Below are 21,704 nucleotides of genomic sequence, written 5' to 3'. Positions count from 1 at the left end.
GACCTTGCAGATGTTAGCCCTTCCGCATACAACTCCTCCTCCTCTACTTCCTCCACCTCCTCTTGTGCCACCACCTGACTCCGAATTCTGTTTAACATGTGCTCCAGCATGTAAATCACCGGAATAGTCATGCTGATAATGGCATCGTCAGCACTAAACATCTTCGTCGCCATTTCAAAACTGTGCAGAAGGGTGCATAGGTCCCTGATCTGAGACCACTCCTCCAGCGTGATTTGCCCCACCTCTGAATCTCGTTGGCCCAGGCTATACGTCAGAACGTATTGCACCAGGGCTTGTCGGTGCTGCCACAGTCGCTGCAACATGTGCAGAGTTGAATTCCACCGGGTAGGCACATCGCATTTTAGCCGGTGAAGTGGCAGGCCCAACGACTTCTGTAGAGATGTAAGTCGCTGAGCTGCGGGATGCGAACGGCGGAAGTGAGCACACAGCGACCGTGCCCTCTGCAGAAGGCCATCTAGTCTGGGATAGTGGGCTAAAAATTGCTGGACAACCAGGTTCAACACGTGAGCCATACAAGGCACGTGTGTGACATTGCCCCGGCGAAGGGCCGCACCCAGGTTTTCAGCATTGTCGCACACGGCCTTCCCTGGTTTCAGGTCCAGTGGAGACAACCATTCATGAAATTGGTTCTCCAGAGCTGACCACAACTCCTCAGCTGTGTGACTCACATTTCCCAGACATTTCAATGTAAAAACCGCCTGATGACGTTGAGCCCTACTGCCAGCATAGTAAGGAGGTGTGCAGGATCCCTTCTGCGCAGTTAGAAAGCTTGTGGCATGACCAGACAGGCTTTGGGTGCAGGTGGAAGACCGAGAGGAGGTTGAGGAGGCAGAAGCAGTGGAGGAACTTTGACATAAAGAGGATTGACGCACAACTCGTGGGGACGGCAAGACTTGGACAGCAGCCCCTTGTCCTGCTGTCACCATAGTTACCCAGTGCCCAGTCAGCGACATGTAACGCCCCTGTCCATGCCTACTCGTCCAAGTGTCTGTGGTGAAATGCACCCTGTCACACACAGAGTTTCTCAAAGAAGCGGTGATGTTGTGTGCGACATGCTGGTGGAGCGCAGGCACACCTTTCTTTGAGAAGTAGTGCCGACTGGGCATCTGGTACTGGGGCACTGCGACGGACATAAGGTCTCGAAAATCCTCTGTGTCCACCAGGCGGAAAGGCAGCATTTCTGTAGCCAAGAGCTTGCAGATGGTGAAATTCAACCTCTTAGCTTTCTCATGGCTAGGAGGAAATGGTCTTTTACTTGTCCACATCTGAGGGACCGAGGGCTGGCTATTGTGCTTAGACGGGGTTGATAAGGGTGTCCCCGGCAAACTGCCGGTCTGTGAGGAAGATGCAGGCGGACATGTTAGGTTGCCTTGATCCAAAGGTGGTGCTATCGATGTCGGACAGCGCTCAAGACCAGCTGGTGTTACCACCTCCAAAGAAAATGATGACCTGCCAATCACGCTGGCTGTTGCGGGTAAAGAGGTGGCAGGTCTGCGCCCCAAAACAGGTGTGACTGCTGTCCCCCCAGTCACAGAGGATGAAGAGGCCGCGGATGCACAAGATATGGCAGACGGTGGTTGGCCCGGCCGGCTAGACCGCATTGTAGCACACTGAGCTTCCCACTGCAACTTATGCTTCATGTCCATGTGCCGGTTCATGCATGAAGTACTCAAACTATGTATTTTTTGGCCTCTACTTAGCTTTTGCTGACAAATGTTACAGATAACACGAGTTGGGTCATCTTTATCGATCTGAAAAAATGCCCAGGCTATGCAAGGCTTAGCACCCATGCGACCTGAAGAGCCACCACGACTTGTGGTGAGAGGCAGAGTTGTGTTTGAGGATGCAGTTGTTGACGTGCTTCCAGTACTACGTCTCTGTCCAGGAAGGCGCAACCTGACCTCGTCGTCACTAGCATCTTCCTCCACCTCCTCTGCTGACCTCATCTCTTGGCTGACTGTGGGTTGACAGTAAGTGGGATCTCCGACCTCATCATCATCACCCTGTGCGTTATCACACCCGTCGTCCTCAGAGCCAACCTGTTCCTGCCCTGACAAAAAACTAAAGTTGTCGCTCCAATCAGGTATTTGAGTCTTATCATCGTCTTCCTCATTGTCTCCACCAACAGGAGTTACAGTTTGGGAATGAGGGTCTACATTATGGTCAGAACCTTCTGCGTCTGGTCCTGGATCCGACTCATAAAGATTCTGGGCATCAGTGCAGATCATTTCCTCGTCTGGATTCACAGAAGCGCTGGAGTCGACCTCTGATTCCCAGGCTATAGTATGAGTAAACAGCTCTGCAGACTCAACCATCTGTTCTACCTCATACTCAGACGGGCAGCTGGAGATTTGGGAGCTGTGAGGAAGCAAGTGCGATTTGGGTGACACCTTTGAGGACTGGAGTATTTGTGATGTTGAAGTTGATGTGGAGGAGAGCCCACTTAAAGGAGCACTTGATATCCGTTGAAGCACCTGCTGTTTTTGTGCCTCATCTGGAATTTGTAGCGATTGGCGTGGCCGTAAGAAAGGGATCTTATCACATTGTCCGCTAAAAGAAGTAGACATTTTAGTTTGGCTGGAAGATGGTCTTTCTTCTGCACCTACCCCACGGACACAACCTTTTTTCCCCTTCCCAACACGCCTATTCCCCTTTCCACCAGCAGCAGGCCTTTTTCCACTCATTTTGGTGGTTAACTAATTCACAACTCTGGAGTTGTTTGCACAAAAAAACAATGGATGGTAACCGAGCAGAGCTGAGTGGCCAAACTGTGGTATTAGGCCAAAACTATTGGCTGGGTTAGATGCAGAAAAAAATTATTTTTAATTTGCAACCTGATGGAGGTCAGTATAGATGGACTAATAGACCAAGTCCCACACACCGCTAGAAGCCCAAATATTTTTTCAGAGCTAGATGCAGAAAATTTTTTTATTCAATTTGCAACCTGATGGAGGTCAGTATAGATGGACTAATAGACCAAGTCCCACACACTGCTAGAAGCCCAAATATTTTTTCAGAGCTAGATGCAGAAAAAAATTATTTTTAATTTGCAACCTGATGGAGGTCAGTATAGATGGACTAATAGACCAAGTCCCACACACTGCTAGAAGCCCAAATATTTTTTCAGAGCTAGATGCAGAAAAAAAATATTTTTAATTTGCAACCTGATGGAGGTCAGTATAGATGGACTAATAGACCAAGTCCCACACACTGCTAGAAGCCCAAATATTTTTTCAGAGCTAGATGCAGAAAAAAATTATTTTTAATTTGCAACCTGATGGAGGTCAGTATAGATGGACTAATAGACCAAGTCCCACACGCTGCTAGAAGCCCAAATATTTTTTCAGAGATAAATGAAGAAAAAAATTATTTTTAATTTGCAACCTGATGGAGGTCAGTATAGATGGACTAATAGACCAAGTCCCACACACTGCTAGAAGCCCAAATATTTTTTCAGAGCTAGATGCAGAAAAAAATTATTTTTAATTTGCAACCTGATGGAGGTCAGTATAGATAGACTAATAGACCAAGTCCCACACACCGCTAGAAGCCCAAATATTTTTTCAGAGCTAGATGCAGAAAAAAATTATATTCAATTTGCAACCTGCTGGAGGTCAGTATAGAAGGACTAATAGAACAAGTCCCACACACTGCTAGAAGCCCAAATATTTAAGTCCCACACACTGCTAGAAGCCCAAATATTTTTTCAGAGCTAGATGCAGAAAAAAATTATATTCAGTTTGCAACCTGATGGAGGTCAGTATAGATGGACTAATAGAATGATGCTATGCCCAAAAGATTTTACTTCACTAGGTGCAGTAAAAAAATTGGTATTTTATACACAGGTGGTATATCTTGCAACACAGATAGGCTACTCCACTGACTAACACACTCTGCAATAGGCCAAAAAGGATTAGCTTTGCTAGATTCAGCCAAATGCTGTGAAAAAAACTTGCACAGCACTGGCACAGACCTGCCTGGCAAAAACTGATAGGAACTCATGTAACCTAGTCCTGAAAAGGACTCCAATTACAATTAGTCTTTACTCCCACAATCTATCTATTTAAGAGCACAGACCTGCCTGATAAAAGTCGTAGGAAATGCTGTAACCTAGTCCTTAAAAGGACTGCAATCACAACTATTCCCTACTCCCACGCTATCTGTATATTTGTGCGAAAATTGGCTTGAAATTAACAAGGTATAGCACACACAGCAACAGCGGTGCCGTCTAACACGCAGCTGCAGCAGTGAGAAAATGGTGGCGACGGGGAAAATGGCTTGGTCTTATAGGGCAAGGACATGTGACATACACTGCCAATCACACATGCCCTTGCTTGTGTGAAAAAAAGCACTTCGCTCCGTGTGTGCGCTGCTGATAGGCTGACAGATTGCACCTCCCCACTGCAAATGCGGGAAAGAGAAAAAAAAATGGAGATCTTCATTGTTCCTGCAGAGATCCATCCCCTGCCCCTCCCCCCACCCCGCTGTACACTCAAACTGCGTATTAACATTAATTTTCATCATTACTGAGAAAAAATCCAGTTATGATTTTGGTGCACGAACAGTTATCGAACATAACCTCGAACAGCCGAATTTTTCTCAAATTGTTCGTGTTCGCCGACCGGCTCGAACACCGCCCAAAACAGCTCGAATTTGAGATTGGCGAACAGTTCGAGTAGAACAACGCTCATCTCTAGTCAGGAGAGCAGACGGCCAGTCCGAGGATTGTGTTGCAATCCTCAGGCGAGTAATACGGCAATCTGACTGAATCACTGACACTTTTGCAGAGGTGTGGGTGAGGATATGGGGGAAAAGGGTAAATATTAATTTCGCATTTACATACGCTGGACTTGCCGGCACGACAATAAATTTTCCGGAGCTTACAGCAACACAATGGGGCAATGTACAGCAATAAAACTAACATGTCCTAAAGGGGCTTCCCAAGCCCTATTTCAGGATACTTTTAGTAGCGCATGCAAAAATGACCTGACAGATTCCCTTTAATTCTGACTTCCGGACAGTCAGAAGTTGTGGTCACAAGATGGCGGAGTGGGACCGGAGCGGCGGCAATAGAAGGTGAAGACGAGGTGGGTAAGTATAAAAGTATAAGACTATGGTCAGGTACCTTAGATTAGAAACACCACTCAAGTGCTGAAAGTAAAAAGGCGCTTTTAAAGGCAGAGCAGGACCCGACAATGGTTTGCTGCTGCTCTCTGCTCTTAATTTATATTCTACTAGAAAATAGGCCCAGTGCTATTGCATTGGGAGTGCGGTGAAATGAACATCTGTGTATCCTTAGTGGTGCTAACAGGAGCAGTGGACATGTGTCACACCATTTGCGCTTTCCAACATACCTGTGCCATGTCATCCTTCCTTCTTGTGTATTGTATTTGTTGCATCATTTGACTTCTTTCACACCTGTGCACTATCTCTTCCTTGTTGTAGGCTGTATTTTGGTTTCTGGTGTTGTGTTTCTTGAGTGATGTTCACTATGTGGTGTCTCCCCTGTGTGCAGTGTGTGTGTATACACTATATGGTCTCTTGGAAGCTGTTGTGACTATAATTGGATGTGGTACATTGCTTTGTGTAGTTTGATGTGTATGTGATTGTCCGTTTCCAAGGTGGAGCAAAAAAACAGAAAGGAAGTGAAAGGATCCAATTTATTAACATGTCAAAGATAATGGCAAAGCTTCATACTTTTATATAATAGTAACAGAAAGACAATCCATAGAAATGTTATTATATTCTATTTTTATATATTAGATAGATAGATGTAACTATGAAACTTGAAAGACATACTGATAGGATGTTTAGATTGTGAGCCCCAATGGGGACAGTGTTGCAAATGTATGTAAAGCACTATGGACTTAATAGTACTATATACAGTACAGACCAAAAGTTTGGACACACCTAATTTAAAGATTTTTCTGTATTTTCATGACTATGAAAATTGTACATTCACACTGAAGGCATCAAAACTATGAATTAACACATGTGGAATTATATACTTAACAAAAAAGTGTGAAACAACAGAAAATATGTATTATATCCTAGGTTCTTCAAAGTAGCCACCTTTTGCTTTGATGACTGCTTTGCACACTCTTGGCATTCTCTTGATGAGCTTCAAGTGGTAGTCACCGGAAATGGTTTTCACTTCACAAGTGTGACCTGTCAGGTTTATTAAGTGGGATTTCTTGCCTTATAAATGGGGTTGGGACCATCAGTTGTGTTGTGCAGAAGTCTGGTGGATACACAGCTGAAGAAAAAAAGAAAAACGAGTGGCCATCATCACTTTAAGAAATGAAGGTCAGTCAGTGCGAAAAATTGGGAAAACTTTGAAAGTGTCCCCAAGTGCAGTTGCAAAAACCATCAAGCGCTACAAAGAAACTGGCTCACATGAGGACTGCCCTAGAAAGGAAGACCAAGAGTCACCTCTGCTTCTGACGATAAGTTTATCCGAGTCACCAGCCTCAGAAATTGCAGGTTAACAGCAGCTCAGATTAGAGACCAGGTCAATGCCACACAGAGTTCTAGCAGCAGACACATTTCTTCAACAACTGTTAAGAGGAGACTTTGTGCAGCAGGCCTTCATGGTAAAATAGCTGCTAGGAAACCACTGCTAAGGACAGGCAACTAAAAAACACAAGGAATGGATATTAGACTAGTGGAAATCTGTGCTTTGGTCTGATGAGTCCAAATTTGAGATCTTTGTTTCCAACCACCGTGTCTTTGTGTGACGCAGAAAAGGTGAACGGATGGAATCTACATGCCTGGTTCCCACCGTGAAGCATGGAGGAGGAGGTGTGATGGTGTGGGGGTGCTTTGCTGGTGACACTGTTGGGGATTTATTCAAAATTGAAGGCATACTGAACCAGCATGGCTACCACTAGTGTTGAGCCACCCCCGTAGTGTTCGAGTTCGGTTCGGTTCGTCGAACACCCGTGTGTTCGCCGAACTGTTCGTCGAACTGTTCGTCGAACACCTTCGAACACCGTTAAAACCAATGGCAGGCAAACAAAAACACATAGAAACACATAGAAAACACCTTCAAAGGTGTCCAAAAGCTGACAAACTGCTCAGAAGACACAACTAACACATGGAAAAGTGACAAGTACATATAGTCATGCGAAAAGAAAAGAGGTGGAGGAGTAAAAGGAGGGGGAGACACAGATATAGGCATGTCATGCCCTTCTAAAATCCAAAAAGTGAGAAGCCGAGACGGCCAGTCCGCTCCTGCCCGTGCCACCTCCGTGTCGCCGGGTTTGTGCCAGAGCCGCGGTGAACCCTGACGGCCAGCCCCCCTCTCCCAATACTGGTGCCTGTCCGCTGGTGGGTCGAGAGAGCCCCCCTGTGGTGGAGGCAGCTCTAAGCTTTTTAATTTAAATTGTCCCTCTAATTTGAATGAATACACTTTAAATCCATTTACAAGGATCTATTGGAGGGCAAGTCTCATGCCAGCAGCCGCGTAATTCCAGCTCCAGTAGCGTCCACTAAAGCTGCTGCAGTTAAAAAGCTTTTATAAGGATCGAGCTCGGCTGTCCACCGCAAGGCATCCTAGTGCCAGTCCCAGCCCCTATGCCTTGGGGTGCCTCCTGATGCTCTTCACTAAGTATCCCGTGGTCCCGAAGCATTTCCTTTGAAAAAATTAAGTGTCCAAACTACAGGTGGTGTAGCTTGCTTAACAGCCGGGATAATCCGCTGACTAGCAGACACTGCTACTAGGCACAAAGTATTTCCTGGGCTAGATGCAGTTAAAAATTTGTAAGTAGATACTCTCGTTGGATGCTGAGAAAGCATTCCATAGAGTCTCCTGGCACGCCATATATGATTCTCTTAAAAAGCTTGGGGTAGGGGTCTAGGGGACCCTTTTATAGCCAAAATCACGGCCCTGTATCACAATACGTCACCTAGGCTGAAGATAAATGGAACTGTAGCACCGAGGGCTCGGTTGCTACAGACGTATTGCACCTCACCCAGAGGTGTGATATCTCACTCTCAGATAAGGATGGAGTGTGGATCAGGACCCGACACCTGCATGCATTACACCACATTGCCGTGGGGCAGGGCGACCAATATGCCCCTGAGATGGGCACGACAGTCCCTGTCCCTGGCTGGAGTGGGGGGAGGGAACACTGAGGAAGGGGAACCCTGCAGTGCAGGAGCAGGGAGGAAGCAGTTCCTGGGTGCATTGAGAAGGGAGTATAAAAGGTGGGCACCATCTTAGTTCAGTGCAGAGAAGTCTGAGCAGAAGTGGCAGGGAGCAGGGGCTCTGCATGAGCTCTGCTCCGGAGGCGGGCCTAGTAACAGAGGCCCAGGCCTGCAAGAGGGAGAAGGAAGGAAGAGGAGCGGAGAAGGCTCCAGGAACGAGGAATGAAGGGATCCCAGGGGTGCGGACGGGCGAGTCGCCACCGCACGCCCGAATCCACCTGCGTGGAGGGGTCAGGCCAAAGGGGGAGACCGGTCCCCGAACTAGTGGAGGCAGGAAACGACCCTCAGCTAGAAACCGGAGGCTCTGACATTTTATGTGGCGCAGCCCCTTGCTCCACCCGCTAGGAAGGCACCACATAGGGTCAGGGAAACTGGCGCCAAGTTTACCAAGAGGAGGCCCGAGGCAGCCGGACAGAAGTGTTGGTAAGAAAGGCCAGACAAAGGACACACAAAGGGGGTCCTGTGAAGCGCTCCAAAGTTATCTGGGAGTTGTCTGAGCCCCTCACCTGGTGAGCACAGTACGACGTGGGCAGCCGTTACCTGCAGACGTGGTCTGGATAATAAGAACTGTGAGTAAAGGCTCTGAACTGCATCACTGACTCCGTGTCGTTACTGCTGCTGCCCTGCACCATCACCCCCATCCTCCGCATACACTGCCCTGAGGCTATACTCCTCCCGTGGGGAGTTATGCTACGCTCTGCTGCACCCACAACACCAGCCTTAGCGGTCTGCCCTGTAGCGGCGGTTCACTCTGACCGCAATCCACGGGTGGCGTAGTCGGACATTTAAACATCAAAACCACATAAATAGTTCCGCCACTGGTTTGACCGCCCTGAGCCACGGAACCGGATCGCCGCCACGAAGACTACAACCACCAGCATCCACCAAAAAGGGTCCGGCTCCGGGTGTCCCAAGGCCCAGGGGGTGCGTCAGAACATTTTCATCACCTTTCACAATCACCAATGGGACAAGGCAGGGATGTCCTCTGTCCCCTCTCTTATACATCCTAGTGACGGAGCACCTGCTCTCATCAATTCGCCATAACCCCAATATTAGGTGGATTGAGGTGGGAGGCACCGAGTACAAGTGCTCTCTATTTGCTGATGATGTCCTAGTATATATCACTCAATCACATATATCCATCCATGCTGTTTTGGCTGAAATAGATCACTTTGTTACATGGTAAAATTTTAAAATCAATGCAGCGAAGTCTGAGGCCCTCGATGTCTCCCTCCCTAAATCCATATAGGATTCCATCCAGTCCAACTTTCCCTTTGCCTGGCCCTCACAGGGTATCAAATACTTAGGAATTCCTATTCATAGAGACCTCTCCCATCTATGTTATCTTAATTTTGGGCCCTTTATTGAACAATTCCATACAGACCACGGTTGGCAAGTTAGAACTGTAAGATTCACTACGTGAACCACTGGTGTTTTGTGGAAAAGCACATGTACACCGCGTTCCAAATTATTATGCAAAAAGTGTTTAGGAGTGATAAGGGAAGAATTTGTTTGTTTGTCAGTTAAACTCATTGATGGTGATGTGTGTCAGGGCTCTTTATATCACTGTAAGCAATTGCAGACACCTGTGCTAATTAGTTTGGCAGGTGTGTCCAATGAAAGGCAAGACTACTTAAGAAGGCTCTCTCACATTATTAAGCAGCCTACATTTTCTGCCAAAATAGGAAAGAAAAAGGATGTGTCGGCTGCTGAGAAGCAACAAATTGTGGAGTGTTTAGGTCAAGGCATGACTACAATCAACATTGTGCGATGATCAGGATGAAGTGTCTTGGCAATCAAGAAGTATGTAGCTGATTCACAGTACACACGTGTGCGTGCTGATAAGGGCAAATTGAGGACTCTTTCCTACAGGCAATTACGTCAGGTTGAAACAGCAGCGGCAAAAAAGCCTTGTCATAGCAGCAGACAAGTTTTTGAAGCTGCTTGTGCCTCCAACGTCCCCCGAACAACAAGATGCAGGGTCCTTCAGAGGTTTGCAGCTGTGCATATGCCATCCTGTCGACCTCCTCTATCCACTTCACACAAGCAGAAACGGCTCCAGTGGGCCAAACATTACATGAAGACTGATTTCAAAACTGTTTTGTTCACGGATGAGTGCCGTGCAGCGCTCGATGGTCCAGATGAATGGAGTGGAGGATGGCTGGTTGATGGACACCCCACGCAAACACGGCTACAGTGCCAACAAGGAGGAGGTGGAGTAATGTTTTGGGCTGGAATCATGGGGAGAGAGATTGTCGGCCCCTTTAGGATCCCTGAAGGCGCTAAAGATGAACTCCATAATGTATGTGGATTTTCTCAAACAGCACTTCCTGCCATGGTTCAAGAAGAAGAACCGTGTATTTCACAGCAAGATCATTTTTCTGCATGATAATGCACCATCTCATGCTGCACATAAAACATCTGCATCTCTGGCTGATATGGGCATAAAAGGGGACAAACTTATGGTGTGACCCCCATGCTCCCCTGACCTCTACCCCATTCAGAACCTTTGGAGCATCATTAAAAGGAGTGTCTATGATGGCGGGAGGCAGTTCACATCTAAGCAACAGCTCTGGGAGGGTATTCTGTCCTCATGCAAAACAATTGAAGCAGAAACCATCCAAAACCTGACAAATTCAATGGACGAGAGAGTTCAGAAGCTCCTTTCGAACAAGGGGTCCTATGTGAAAATGTAACATCACCTAGAATAAAGTTTTGAGTTGAAAACTGTTTGATTTCAGTTTCTAACAACCTGCTAATGCTTATAATTTCAAAAATGACCATTTTTTTGGTCTTTATTAAAATGAAAAGGTTGATCGAAAAGTTTGGGGGATCTAAGAGTGTGGCAACCCAGTAGTCATGATTACTTCGAATTCTGACAATATGAGGGTCATGCTGCAGGTAGTGCAGCAAGAAGGCACTTATGTGTCTTGCGCATCTCGGAGCCCCAAAATTATTTTCCGGGCTAGATGCAGCTAAAAATTATTTTTAATTTTAAATCTGGTGAAGCTTATTATAGATGGCCTAATAGGATCAGTGCTGCACACTGCTACAAAGCCCAAATTATTTTCCAGTCAAGATACAGATAAACATGATTAGTAATTTGAAAGCTTAAAACGGTTGGTAGGGTGATTTTAACCAATCATCAAGCTTTTACTCTCCCCAGGATGACACAGGGGTAGAAAAGTCGTTTGGAATCCATGATTTGTTCATCTTTATGAACGTGAGTCTGTCTACATTATCAGTGGAGAGCCGCGTGCGCTTATCTGTCAGCACACCACCAGCAGCGCTGAACACACGTTCAGACAGAACGCTGGCTGCGGGGCATGACAAGATCTCCAAGGCGTAAGTGGCTAGCTCCGGCCATTTATCCAGATTGGAAGCCCAAAAAGAGCAAGGGTCCAGTGACACAGTCGTGGCTTCAATGTTTACTTGGAGATACTCCTGTACCATCGTCTCTAGGCGTTGACTATGTGTCAGACTTCTTGTCTCCTGTGGCCTTGCAAAGGATGGGCTAAAAAAGTGGTGAAATGATTCCGCAAAATTGATGTTACCAGCAGATACTGTGGTTCTGTTACGGTTTGAGTGCTGAACACTTGACGGTCCCACGGTTGGCAAGTTGGAACTGTGAGATTCACTACGTGCACCACTGGTATTTTGTGGAAAAGCACATGTAAGATTCTGCAACAGTCTCTGCTGATACTCCTGCATGCGTGCATCCCTTTCTATGGCAGGAATAATTTCTGCAAATTTACTTTTGTACCGGGGATCTAACAGTGTGGCAACCCAGTAGTCAGGATTATTTCTAATTCTCACAATTCGAGGGTCATGTTGCAGGTAGTGCAGCAAGAAGGCACTCATGTGTGTTGCGCATCCAGGAGCACCAAGTCCCTGTTGTGTTGGTGGCGAGGTAGCAATCATGCTTCCTTCCTCTGTCCTCTCCCCCCAACCTCGCACAACAGAAATGTGATCAAGGTCTCCCTCATCTGATGAGTCTTCCATCAGTTCGTCCTCCACTTCTTCCTGGGCTCCTGCACCTTCCTCACTAGTTTGGCTGCTACCATGCGCCCTGGTAAAATCATCTCCCCCACCCTCACATGCCTGCCGCCTTGGTGCTGCCGACCGTCTGGACCTTGCAGATGTTAGCCCTTCCGCATACAACTCCTCCTCCTCTACTTCCTCCACCTCCTCTTGTCCCACCACCTGACTCCGAATTCTGTTTAACATGTGCTCCAGCATGTAAATCACCGGAATAGTCATGCTGATAATGGCATCGTCAGCACTAAACATCTTCGTCGCCATTTCAAAACTGTGCAGAAGGGTGCATAGGTCCCTGATCTGAGACCACTCCTCCAGCGTGATTTGCCCCACCTCTGAATCTCGTTGGCCCAGGCTATACGTCAGAACGTATTGCACCAGGGCTTGTCGGTGCTGCCACAGTCGCTGCAACATGTGCAGAGTTGAATTCCACTGGGTAGGCACATCGCATTTTAGCCGGTGAAGTGGCAGGCCCAACGACTTCTGTAGAGATGTAAGTCGCTGAGCTGCGGGATGCGAACGGCGGAAGTGAGCACACAGCGACCGTGCCCTCTGCAGAAGGCCATCTAGTCTGGGATAGTGGGCTAAAAATTGCTGGACAACCAGGTTCAACACGTGAGCCATACAAGGCACGTGTGTGACATTGCCCCGGCGAAGGGCCGCACCCAGGTTTGCAGCATTGTCGCACACGGCCTTCCCTGGTTTCAGGTCCAGTGGAGACAACCATTCATGAAATTGGTTCTCCAGAGCTGACCACAACTCCTCAGCTGTGTGACTCACATTTCCCAGACATTTCAATGTAAAAACCGCCTGATGACGTTGAGCCCTACTGCCAGCATAGTAAGGAGGTGTGCAGGATCCCTTCTGCGCAGTTAGAAAGCTTGTGGCATGACCAGACAGGCTTTGGGTGCAGGTGGAAGACCGAGAGGAGGTTGAGGAGGCAGAAGCAGTGGAGGAAAAATGACATAAAGAGGATTGACGCACAACTCGTGGGGACGGCAAGACTTGGACAGCAGCCCCTTGTCCTGCTGTCACCATAGTTACCCAGTGCCCAGTCAGCGACATGTAACGCCCCTGTCCATGCCTACTCGTCCAAGTGTCTGTGGTGAAATGCACCCTGTCACACACAGAGTTTCTCAAAGAAGCGGTGATGTTGTGTGCGACATGCTGGTGGAGCGCAGGCACACCTTTCTTTGAGAAGTAGTGCCGACTGGGCATCTGGTACTGGGGCACTGCGACGGACATAAGGTCTCGAAAATCCTCTGTGTCCACCAGGCGGAAAGGCAGCATTTCTGTAGCCAAGAGCTTGCAGATGGTGAAATTCAACCTCTTAGCTTTCTCATGGCTAGGAGGAAATGGTCTTTTACTTGTCCACATCTGAGGGACCGAGGGCTGGCTATTGTGCTTAGACGGGGTTGATAAGGGTGTCCCCGGCAAACTGCCGGTCTGTGAGGAAGATGCAGGCGGACATGTTAGGTTGCCTTGATCCAAAGGTGGTGCTATCGATGTCGGACAGCGCTCAAGACCAGCTGGTGTTACCACCTCCAAAGAAAATGATGACCTGCCAATCACGCTGGCTGTTGCGGGTAAAGAGGTGGCAGGTCTGCGCCCCAAAACAGGTGTGACTGCTGTCCCCCCAGTCACAGAGGATGAAGAGGCCGCGGATGCACAAGATATGGCAGACGGTGGTTGGCCCGGCCGGCTAGACCGCATTGTAGCACACTGAGCTTCCCACTGCAACTTATGCTTCATGTCCATGTGCCGGTTCATGCATGAAGTACTCAAACTATGTATTTTTTGGCCTCTACTTAGCTTTTGCTGACAAATGTTACAGATAACACGAGTTGGGTCATCTTTATCGATCTGAAAAAATGCCCAGGCTATGCAAGGCTTAGCACCCATGCGACCTGAAGAGCCACCACGACTTGTGGTGAGAGGCAGAGTTGTGTTTGAGGATGCAGTTGTTGACGTGCTTCCAGTACTACGTCTCTGTCCAGGAAGGCGCAACCTGACCTCGTCGTCACTAGCATCTTCCTCCACCTCCTCTGCTGACCTCATCTCTTGGCTGACTGTGGGTTGACAGTAAGTGGGATCTCCGACCTCATCATCATCACCCTGTGCGTTATCACACCCGTCGTCCTCAGAGCCAACCTGTTCCTGCCCTGACAAAAAACTAAAGTTGTCGCTCCAATCAGGTATTTGAGTCTTATCATCGTCTTCCTCATTGTCTCCACCAACAGGAGTTACAGTTTGGGAATGAGGGTCTACATTATGGTCAGAACCTTCTGCGTCTGGTCCTGGATCCGACTCATAAAGATTCTGGGCATCAGTGCAGATCATTTCCTCGTCTGGATTCACAGAAGCGCTGGAGTCGACCTCTGATTCCCAGGCTATAGTATGAGTAAACAGCTCTGCAGACTCAACCATCTGTTCTACCTCATACTCAGACGGGCAGCTGGAGATTTGGGAGCTGTGAGGAAGCAAGTGCGATTTGGGTGACACCTTTGAGGACTGGAGTATTTGTGATGTTGAAGTTGATGTGGAGGAGAGCCCACTTAAAGGAGCACTTGATATCCGTTGAAGCACCTGCTGTTTTTGTGCCTCATCTGGAATTTGTAGCGATTGGCGTGGCCGTAAGAAAGGGATCTTATCACATTGTCCGCTAAAAGAAGTAGACATTTTAGTTTGGCTGGAAGATGGTCTTTCTTCTGCACCTACCCCACGGACACAACCTTTTTTCCCCTTCCCAACACGCCTATTCCCCTTTCCACCAGCAGCAGGCCTTTTTCCACTCATTTTGGTGGTTAACTAATTCACAACTCTGGAGTTGTTTGCACAAAAAAACAATGGATGGTAACCGAGCAGAGCTGAGTGGCCAAACTGTGGTATTAGGCCAAAACTATTGGCTGGGTTAGATGCAGAAAAAAATTATTTTTAATTTGCAACCTGATGGAGGTCAGTATAGATGGACTAATAGACCAAGTCCCACACACCGCTAGAAGCCCAAATATTTTTTCAGAGCTAGATGCAGAAAATTTTTTTATTCAATTTGCAACCTGATGGAGGTCAGTATAGATGGACTAATAGACCAAGTCCCACACACTGCTAGAAGCCCAAATATTTTTTCAGAGCTAGATGCAGAAAAAAATTATTTTTAATTTGCAACCTGATGGAGGTCAGTATAGATGGACTAATAGACCAAGTCCCACACACTGCTAGAAGCCCAAATATTTTTTCAGAGCTAGATGCAGAAAAAAATTATTTTTAATTTGCAACCTGATGGAGGTCAGTATAGATGGACTAATAGACCAAGTCCCACACACCGCTAGAAGCCCAAATATTTTTTCAGAGCTAGATGCAGAAAAAAATTATATTCAATTTGCAACCTGCTGGACGTCAGTATAGAAGGACTAATAGAACAAGTCCCACACACTGCTAGAAGCCCAAATATTTTTTCAGAGCTAAATGAAGAAAAAAATTATTTTTAATTTGCAACCTGATGGAGGTCAGTATAGATGGACTAATAGACCAAGTCCCACACACTGCTAGAAGCCCAAATATTTTTTCAGAGCTAGATGCAGAAAATTTTTTTATTCAATTTGCAACCTGATGGAGGTCAGTATAGATGGACTAATAGACCAAGTCCCACACACTGCTAGAAGCCCAAATATTTTTTCAGAGCTAGATGCAGAAAAAAATTATTTTTAATTTGCAACCTGATGGAGGTCAGTATAGATGGACTAATAGACCAAGTCCCACACACTGCTAGAAGCCCAAATATTTTTTCAGAGCTAGATGCAGAAAAAAATTATTTTTAATTTGCAACCTGATGGAGGTCAGTATAGATGGACTAATAGAACAAGTCCCACACGCTGCTAGAAGCCCAAATATTTTTTCAGAGATAAATGAAGAAAAAAATTATTTTTAATTTGCAACCTGATGGAGGTCAGTATAGATGGACTAATAGACCAAGTCCCACACACTGCTAGAAGCCCAAATATTTTTTCAGAGCTAGATGCAGAAAAAAATTATTTTTAATTTGCAACCTGATGGAGGTCAGTATAGATGGACTAATAGACCAAGTCCCACACACCGCTAGAAGCCCAAATATTTTTTCAGAGCTAGATGCAGAAAAAAATTATATTCAATTTGCAACCTGCTGGAGGTCAGTATAGAAGGACTAATAGAACAAGTCCCACACACTGCTAGAAGCCCAAATATTTTTTCAGAGCTAAATGAAGAAAAAAATTATTTTTAATTTGCAACCTGATGGAGGTCAGTATAGATGGACTAATAGACCAAGTCCCACACACTGCTAGAAGCCCAAATATTTTTTCAGAGCTAGATGCAGAAAAAAATTATATTCAGTTTGCAACCTGATGGAGGTCAGTATAGATGGACTAATAGAATGATGCTATGCCCAAAAGATTTTACTTCACTAGGTGCAGTAAAAAAATTGGTATTCTATACACAGGTGGTATATCTTGCAACACAGATAGGCTACTCCACTGACTAACACACTCTGCAATAGGCCAAAAAGGATTAGCTTTGCTAGATTCAGCCAAATGCTGTGAAAAAAACTTGCACAGCACTGGCACAGACCTGCCTGGCAAAAACTGATAGGAACTGATGTAACCTAGTCCTGAAAAGGACTCCAATTACAATTAGTCTTTACTCCCACAATCTATCTATTTAAGAGCACAGACCTGCCTGATAAAAGTCGTAGGAAATGCTGTAACCTAGTCCTTAAAAGGACTGCAATCACAACTATTCCCTACTCCCAAGCTATCTGTATATTTGTGCGAAAATTGGCTTGAAATTAACAAGGTATAGCGCACACAGCAACAGCGGTGCCGTCTAACACGCAGCTGCAGCAGTGAGAAAATGGTGGCGACGGGGAAAATGGCTTGGTCTTATAGGGCAAGGACATGTGACATACACTGCCAATCACACATGCCCTTGCTTGTGTGAAAAAAAGCACTTCGCTCCGTGTGTGCGCTGCTGATAGGCTGACAGATTGCACCTCCCCACTGCAAATGCGGGAAAGAGAAAAAAAAATGGAGATCTTCATTGTTCCTGCAGAGATCCATCCCCTGCCCCTCCCCCCGCCCCGCTGTACACTCAAACTGCGTATTAACATTAATTTTCATCATTACTGAGAAAAAATCCAGTTATGATTTTGGTGCACGAACAGTTATCGAACATAACCTCGAACAGCCGAATTTTTCTCAAATTGTTCGTGTTCGCCGACCGTCTCGAACACCGCCCAAAACAGCTCGAATTTGAGATTGGCGAACAGTTCGAGTAGAACAACGCTCATCTCTAGCTACCACAGCATCTTGCAGCGACATGATATTCCATCCGGTTTGCGTTTAGTTGGACCATCATTTATTTTTCAACACGACAATGACCCCAAACACACCTCCAGGCTGTGTAAGGGCTATTTGACCAAGAACGAGAGTGATGGGGTGCTACGCCAGATGACCTGGCCTCCACAGTCACCAGACCTGAACCCAATCGAGATGGTTTGGGGTGAGCTGGAGCGCAGAGTGAAGGCAAAAGGGCCAACAAGTGCTAAGCATCTCTGGGAACTCCTTCAAGATTGTTGGAAGACCATTTCCGGTGACTACCACTTGAAGCTCATCAAGAGAATGCCAAGAGTGTTCAAAGCAGTCATCAAAGCAAAAGGTGGCTACTTTTAAGAACCTAGAATATAAGACATATTTTCAGTTGTTTCACACTTTTTTGTTAAGTATATAATTCCACATGTGTTAATTCATAGTTTTGATGCCTTCAGTGTGAATGTACAATTTTTATAGTTGTGAAAAAACAGAAAAATCTTTAAATGAGAAGGTGTGTCCAAACTTTTGGTCTGTACTGTACATGAATAAATATTATTATATACATTATTATATTATATAAATATATTATTTATATATACTGTATATGGTTAAACTATGTAAGTATGCATCTATAATGTCTCCTAAATCTATATGTGTCTATATATATATATATATATATATATATATATATATATATATATAATCTGTGTTTATCATATTAACAAACTAATATATGTATGTGTTTAGCTATGATGTATACATGTACTAAAAATATAGAATTATTTAAAGTATATAATATCTATCATATATCTATGTATAATATATGTCTAAAATCTACAATTTGTTAAGTTATAAATAGAGATGTATATGAATATATATCTATGTAGCGAGGTCTCTATCCACATGGGTTAGAGCCAGAGGAGGAGATATGGTGAACAGCCGTCCCACCCATCTCTTCAGCTGTTCACAAAAAACCCAGCTCAGTGAAAAGACAAATAAGTCTCTCAGCATCTTTGACACTGTAGTTACAAATATGGGTTTCCTTCACCAACTGTTTAAAAGTTGATGATACATATCTCCCCTGTGATGACCTTAAATACTTCTATATATGCATTTACAACAAAATTAATGGTGCAAAATATATGTTATCGATATATATCATATAACAATGTGTATGTTCTACTATGTATTTATATATGTATATACATACAGTACAGACCAAAAGTTTGGACACACCTTCTCATTTAAAGATTTTTCATGACTATGAAAATTGTACGTTCACACTGAAGGCATCAAAACTATGAATTAACACATGGGGAATTATATACTTAACAAAAAAGTGTGAAGCAACTGAAAATATGTCTTATATTCTAGGTTCTTCAAAGTAGCCACCTTTTGCTTTGATGACTGCTTTGCACACTCTTGGCATTCTCTTGATGAGCTTCAAGAGGTAGTCACCGGAAATGGTTTTCACTTCACAGGTGTGCCCTGCCAGGTTTAATAAGTGGGATTTCTTGCCTTATAAATGGGGTTGGGACCATCAGTTGTGTTGTGCAGAAGTCTGGTGGATACACAGCTGATAGTCAAAATTGAAGGCATACTGAACCAGCATGGCTACCACAGCATCTTGCAGCGGCATGCTATTCCATCCGGTTTGCGTTTAGTTGGACCATCATTTATTTTTCAACAGGACAATGACCCCAAACACACCTCCAGGCTGTGTAAGGGCTATTTGACCAAGAAGGAGAGTGATGGGGTGCTACGCCAGATGACCTGGTCTCCACAGTCACCAGACCTGAACCCAATCGAGATGGTTTGGGGTGAGCTGGACCACAGAGTGAAGGCAAGAGGGCCAACAAGTGCTAAGCATCTCTGGGAACTCCTTCAAGATTGTTGGAAGACCATTTCCAGTGACTACCTCTTGAAGCTCATCAAGAGAATGCCAAGAGTGTGTAAAGCAGTCATCAAAGCAAAAGGTGGCTACTTTGAAGAACCTAGAATATAAGACATATTTTCAGTGGTTTCACACTTTTTTGTTAAGTATATAATTCCACATGTGTTAATTCATAGTTTTGATGCCTTAAGTGTGAATGTACAATTTTCATAGTCATGAAAATACAGAAAAATCTTTAAATGAGAAGGTGTGTCCAAACTTTTGGTCTGTACTGTACATAGAAATGGATCTAATATGTATCTATACATATGTATGTATCTAAGGCATATTAATATGTGTTCAAAAAGTAAATCACTATTGATGTGATATAATACTATGTACATGTTATTCAGATTACTAAAGACCTAAATTAATTTAAAACATTTTTATAAACTACATTTTTAGTGAACACTTTATCACTACCATGTAACAACTGTCCTTGTAGTGGTGTATCTAAAACCTTGACTTTGACATGGGACTGTTGCTTGACTCTGGAGAAAGCAACATATGGCTGCCCATGGCCAAAGGCTGGTTGAGGTAGATAAATACCCACTCGATTTAGGGTCTGTCCTTGTGCCTTGTTAATTGTCATTGCGAAAGCTGGCTTAACAGGAAACTGTCGTCTTTGTAGTTTGAATGGTAACCCAGTTTCAGATGGACACAAATCAATGCGTGGAATAAAAACAAAGTCTCCTTCAGCTGATCCTGTGATGACTTTTGCCTATATGATATGTGGATTTAAGGATGTTACAATGCGCCGAGTTCCGTTACATAATCGTTTTTTTGTATTCAGGTTTCGCAGTAACATGACAATTGTTCCTATTTTTAGTTGTAGGGGATGTGGTGGCATTCCAGATGGTGTCAGAGAATGTAAAAATTCGACTGGGTAGTTTTCACTTTCATAAGCATCATCCGCATCCACAGAATCATCACTTGTATATAAGACATATTGGCCACTCAATCGGTTCATAATTTGAGAATTGAGAAATTCAACATCTTCATTTTTTGGACACAATATTGCATGTGATGCAGCATACAAAACACATTCAGTGTCATTAACATTAATATGAATGTTTGTGCCAAATATGTCTGTGATTAAACAGGCAGAGGACAGCATGTCTGGAGGAATTTCAATAACGTCCTCTCCAAGATTGTATTCGTTTGAGAGTTGACCATCGCCTAGTTTAAGTAACCAAGTGCTGTATTCTGGATCCCTGGAACTCATGTTGTTGAATAGCGGGAGTCTTGTGAAGTGTTTGCAGAGTTGACAATATTTAAGACAACAATCCACAATTTCAGTTCTGGTGGCATGTGTAAGTACAGGAAGGCATTGGCGGAAATCTCCTCCAAGTATGAAAACTTTACCACCAAAGGGAACATTATTTTTGTCATCAACATGTATTGTCATGACATCACGTAGAAGTCTATCAATGACATTCAAAGAATGGTTTTGAGCCATTGTACACTCATCAAGCATAAAAAGTGTAGTATTTTTTAACTTGTTGGCAGCGTTAGTGTCAGTTTTAATACTGTAAACTGATGTTTCATTAATTGGAATTGGAATGCCATACAGAGAGTGCATAGTTCGTCCTCCTGGTAGCAAGTTTGCAGCTATTCCTGTAGTGGCGGCAGGTGAGACCACATGTCCTTGTCCTCTGACATAATGTATAAGTAGATGGTATAAGTAGGTTTTTCCACTGCCACCTGGACCATCAATAAAGAAACCCCTAGGTGTCGATGTGTTGTCTTGTAGAGCATCCACAATGGCATTGAAAGCCAACAGTTGCTCAGGATTAAGAGTTTTTTTCATCTCAGTAGCTGTAGCTAATTCATAGTCTTTATCATTGTCTTCTTGAGGCTGGCGTATGTTTGTTGCAGGGCGTGGTAAATTAAAATCCAAATAAGACTTGCCATGTATTATTAGCACATCTTGAACATCTTTCATAGCATAGCTTTCACAATTGATACACAGTTCACTGTTGTTGTGGTATCGGTAACAGTAATCTTGTATGAAATGTTGCTTAAATTCCTTCCACAATTCTATTGGATTTGTAGGTGTTCCAAAAATGTAAGCGAACATCTCCCGAAGTTGTGTAGGCATGTTCAGAACAGTTGCATCTAGTATAGTATTTCTCCAGAAATTATCATGTGTAATACCATTG

The 21,704-nt window shown here is 44.7% G+C and overlaps 1 protein-coding gene across 1 annotated transcript; it reads right to left on the bottom strand.

Moving 5' to 3' along the window:
• Window positions 1–20,263: 20,263 nt before the first annotated feature.
• On the bottom strand, window positions 20,264–21,643 carry LOC141263194 (uncharacterized). The gene has a single exon (XM_073676359.1). It carries the CDS (start codon window positions 21,641–21,643, stop codon window positions 20,264–20,266), a length of 1,380 nt encoding a protein of 459 aa, XP_073532460.1.
• Window positions 21,644–21,704: the final 61 nt, after the last annotated feature.

The sequence above is a fragment of the Phyllobates terribilis genome, unplaced genomic scaffold (genome assembly GCF_046119375.1).
Source record: "Phyllobates terribilis strain yellow unplaced genomic scaffold, ASM4611937v1 Scaffold_1__5_contigs__length_1240528914, whole genome shotgun sequence".
Lineage (NCBI taxonomy): Eukaryota > Metazoa > Chordata > Amphibia > Anura > Dendrobatidae > Phyllobates > Phyllobates terribilis.
This window is presented reverse-complemented; position numbering and strand designations above follow the sequence as displayed.

Excerpts from the sequence above, each read along its gene's own strand:
- LOC141263194 (XM_073676359.1), bottom strand. The coding sequence starts at position 21,643 with ATGCCTACACAACTTCGGGAGATGTTCGCTTACATTTTTGGAACACCT.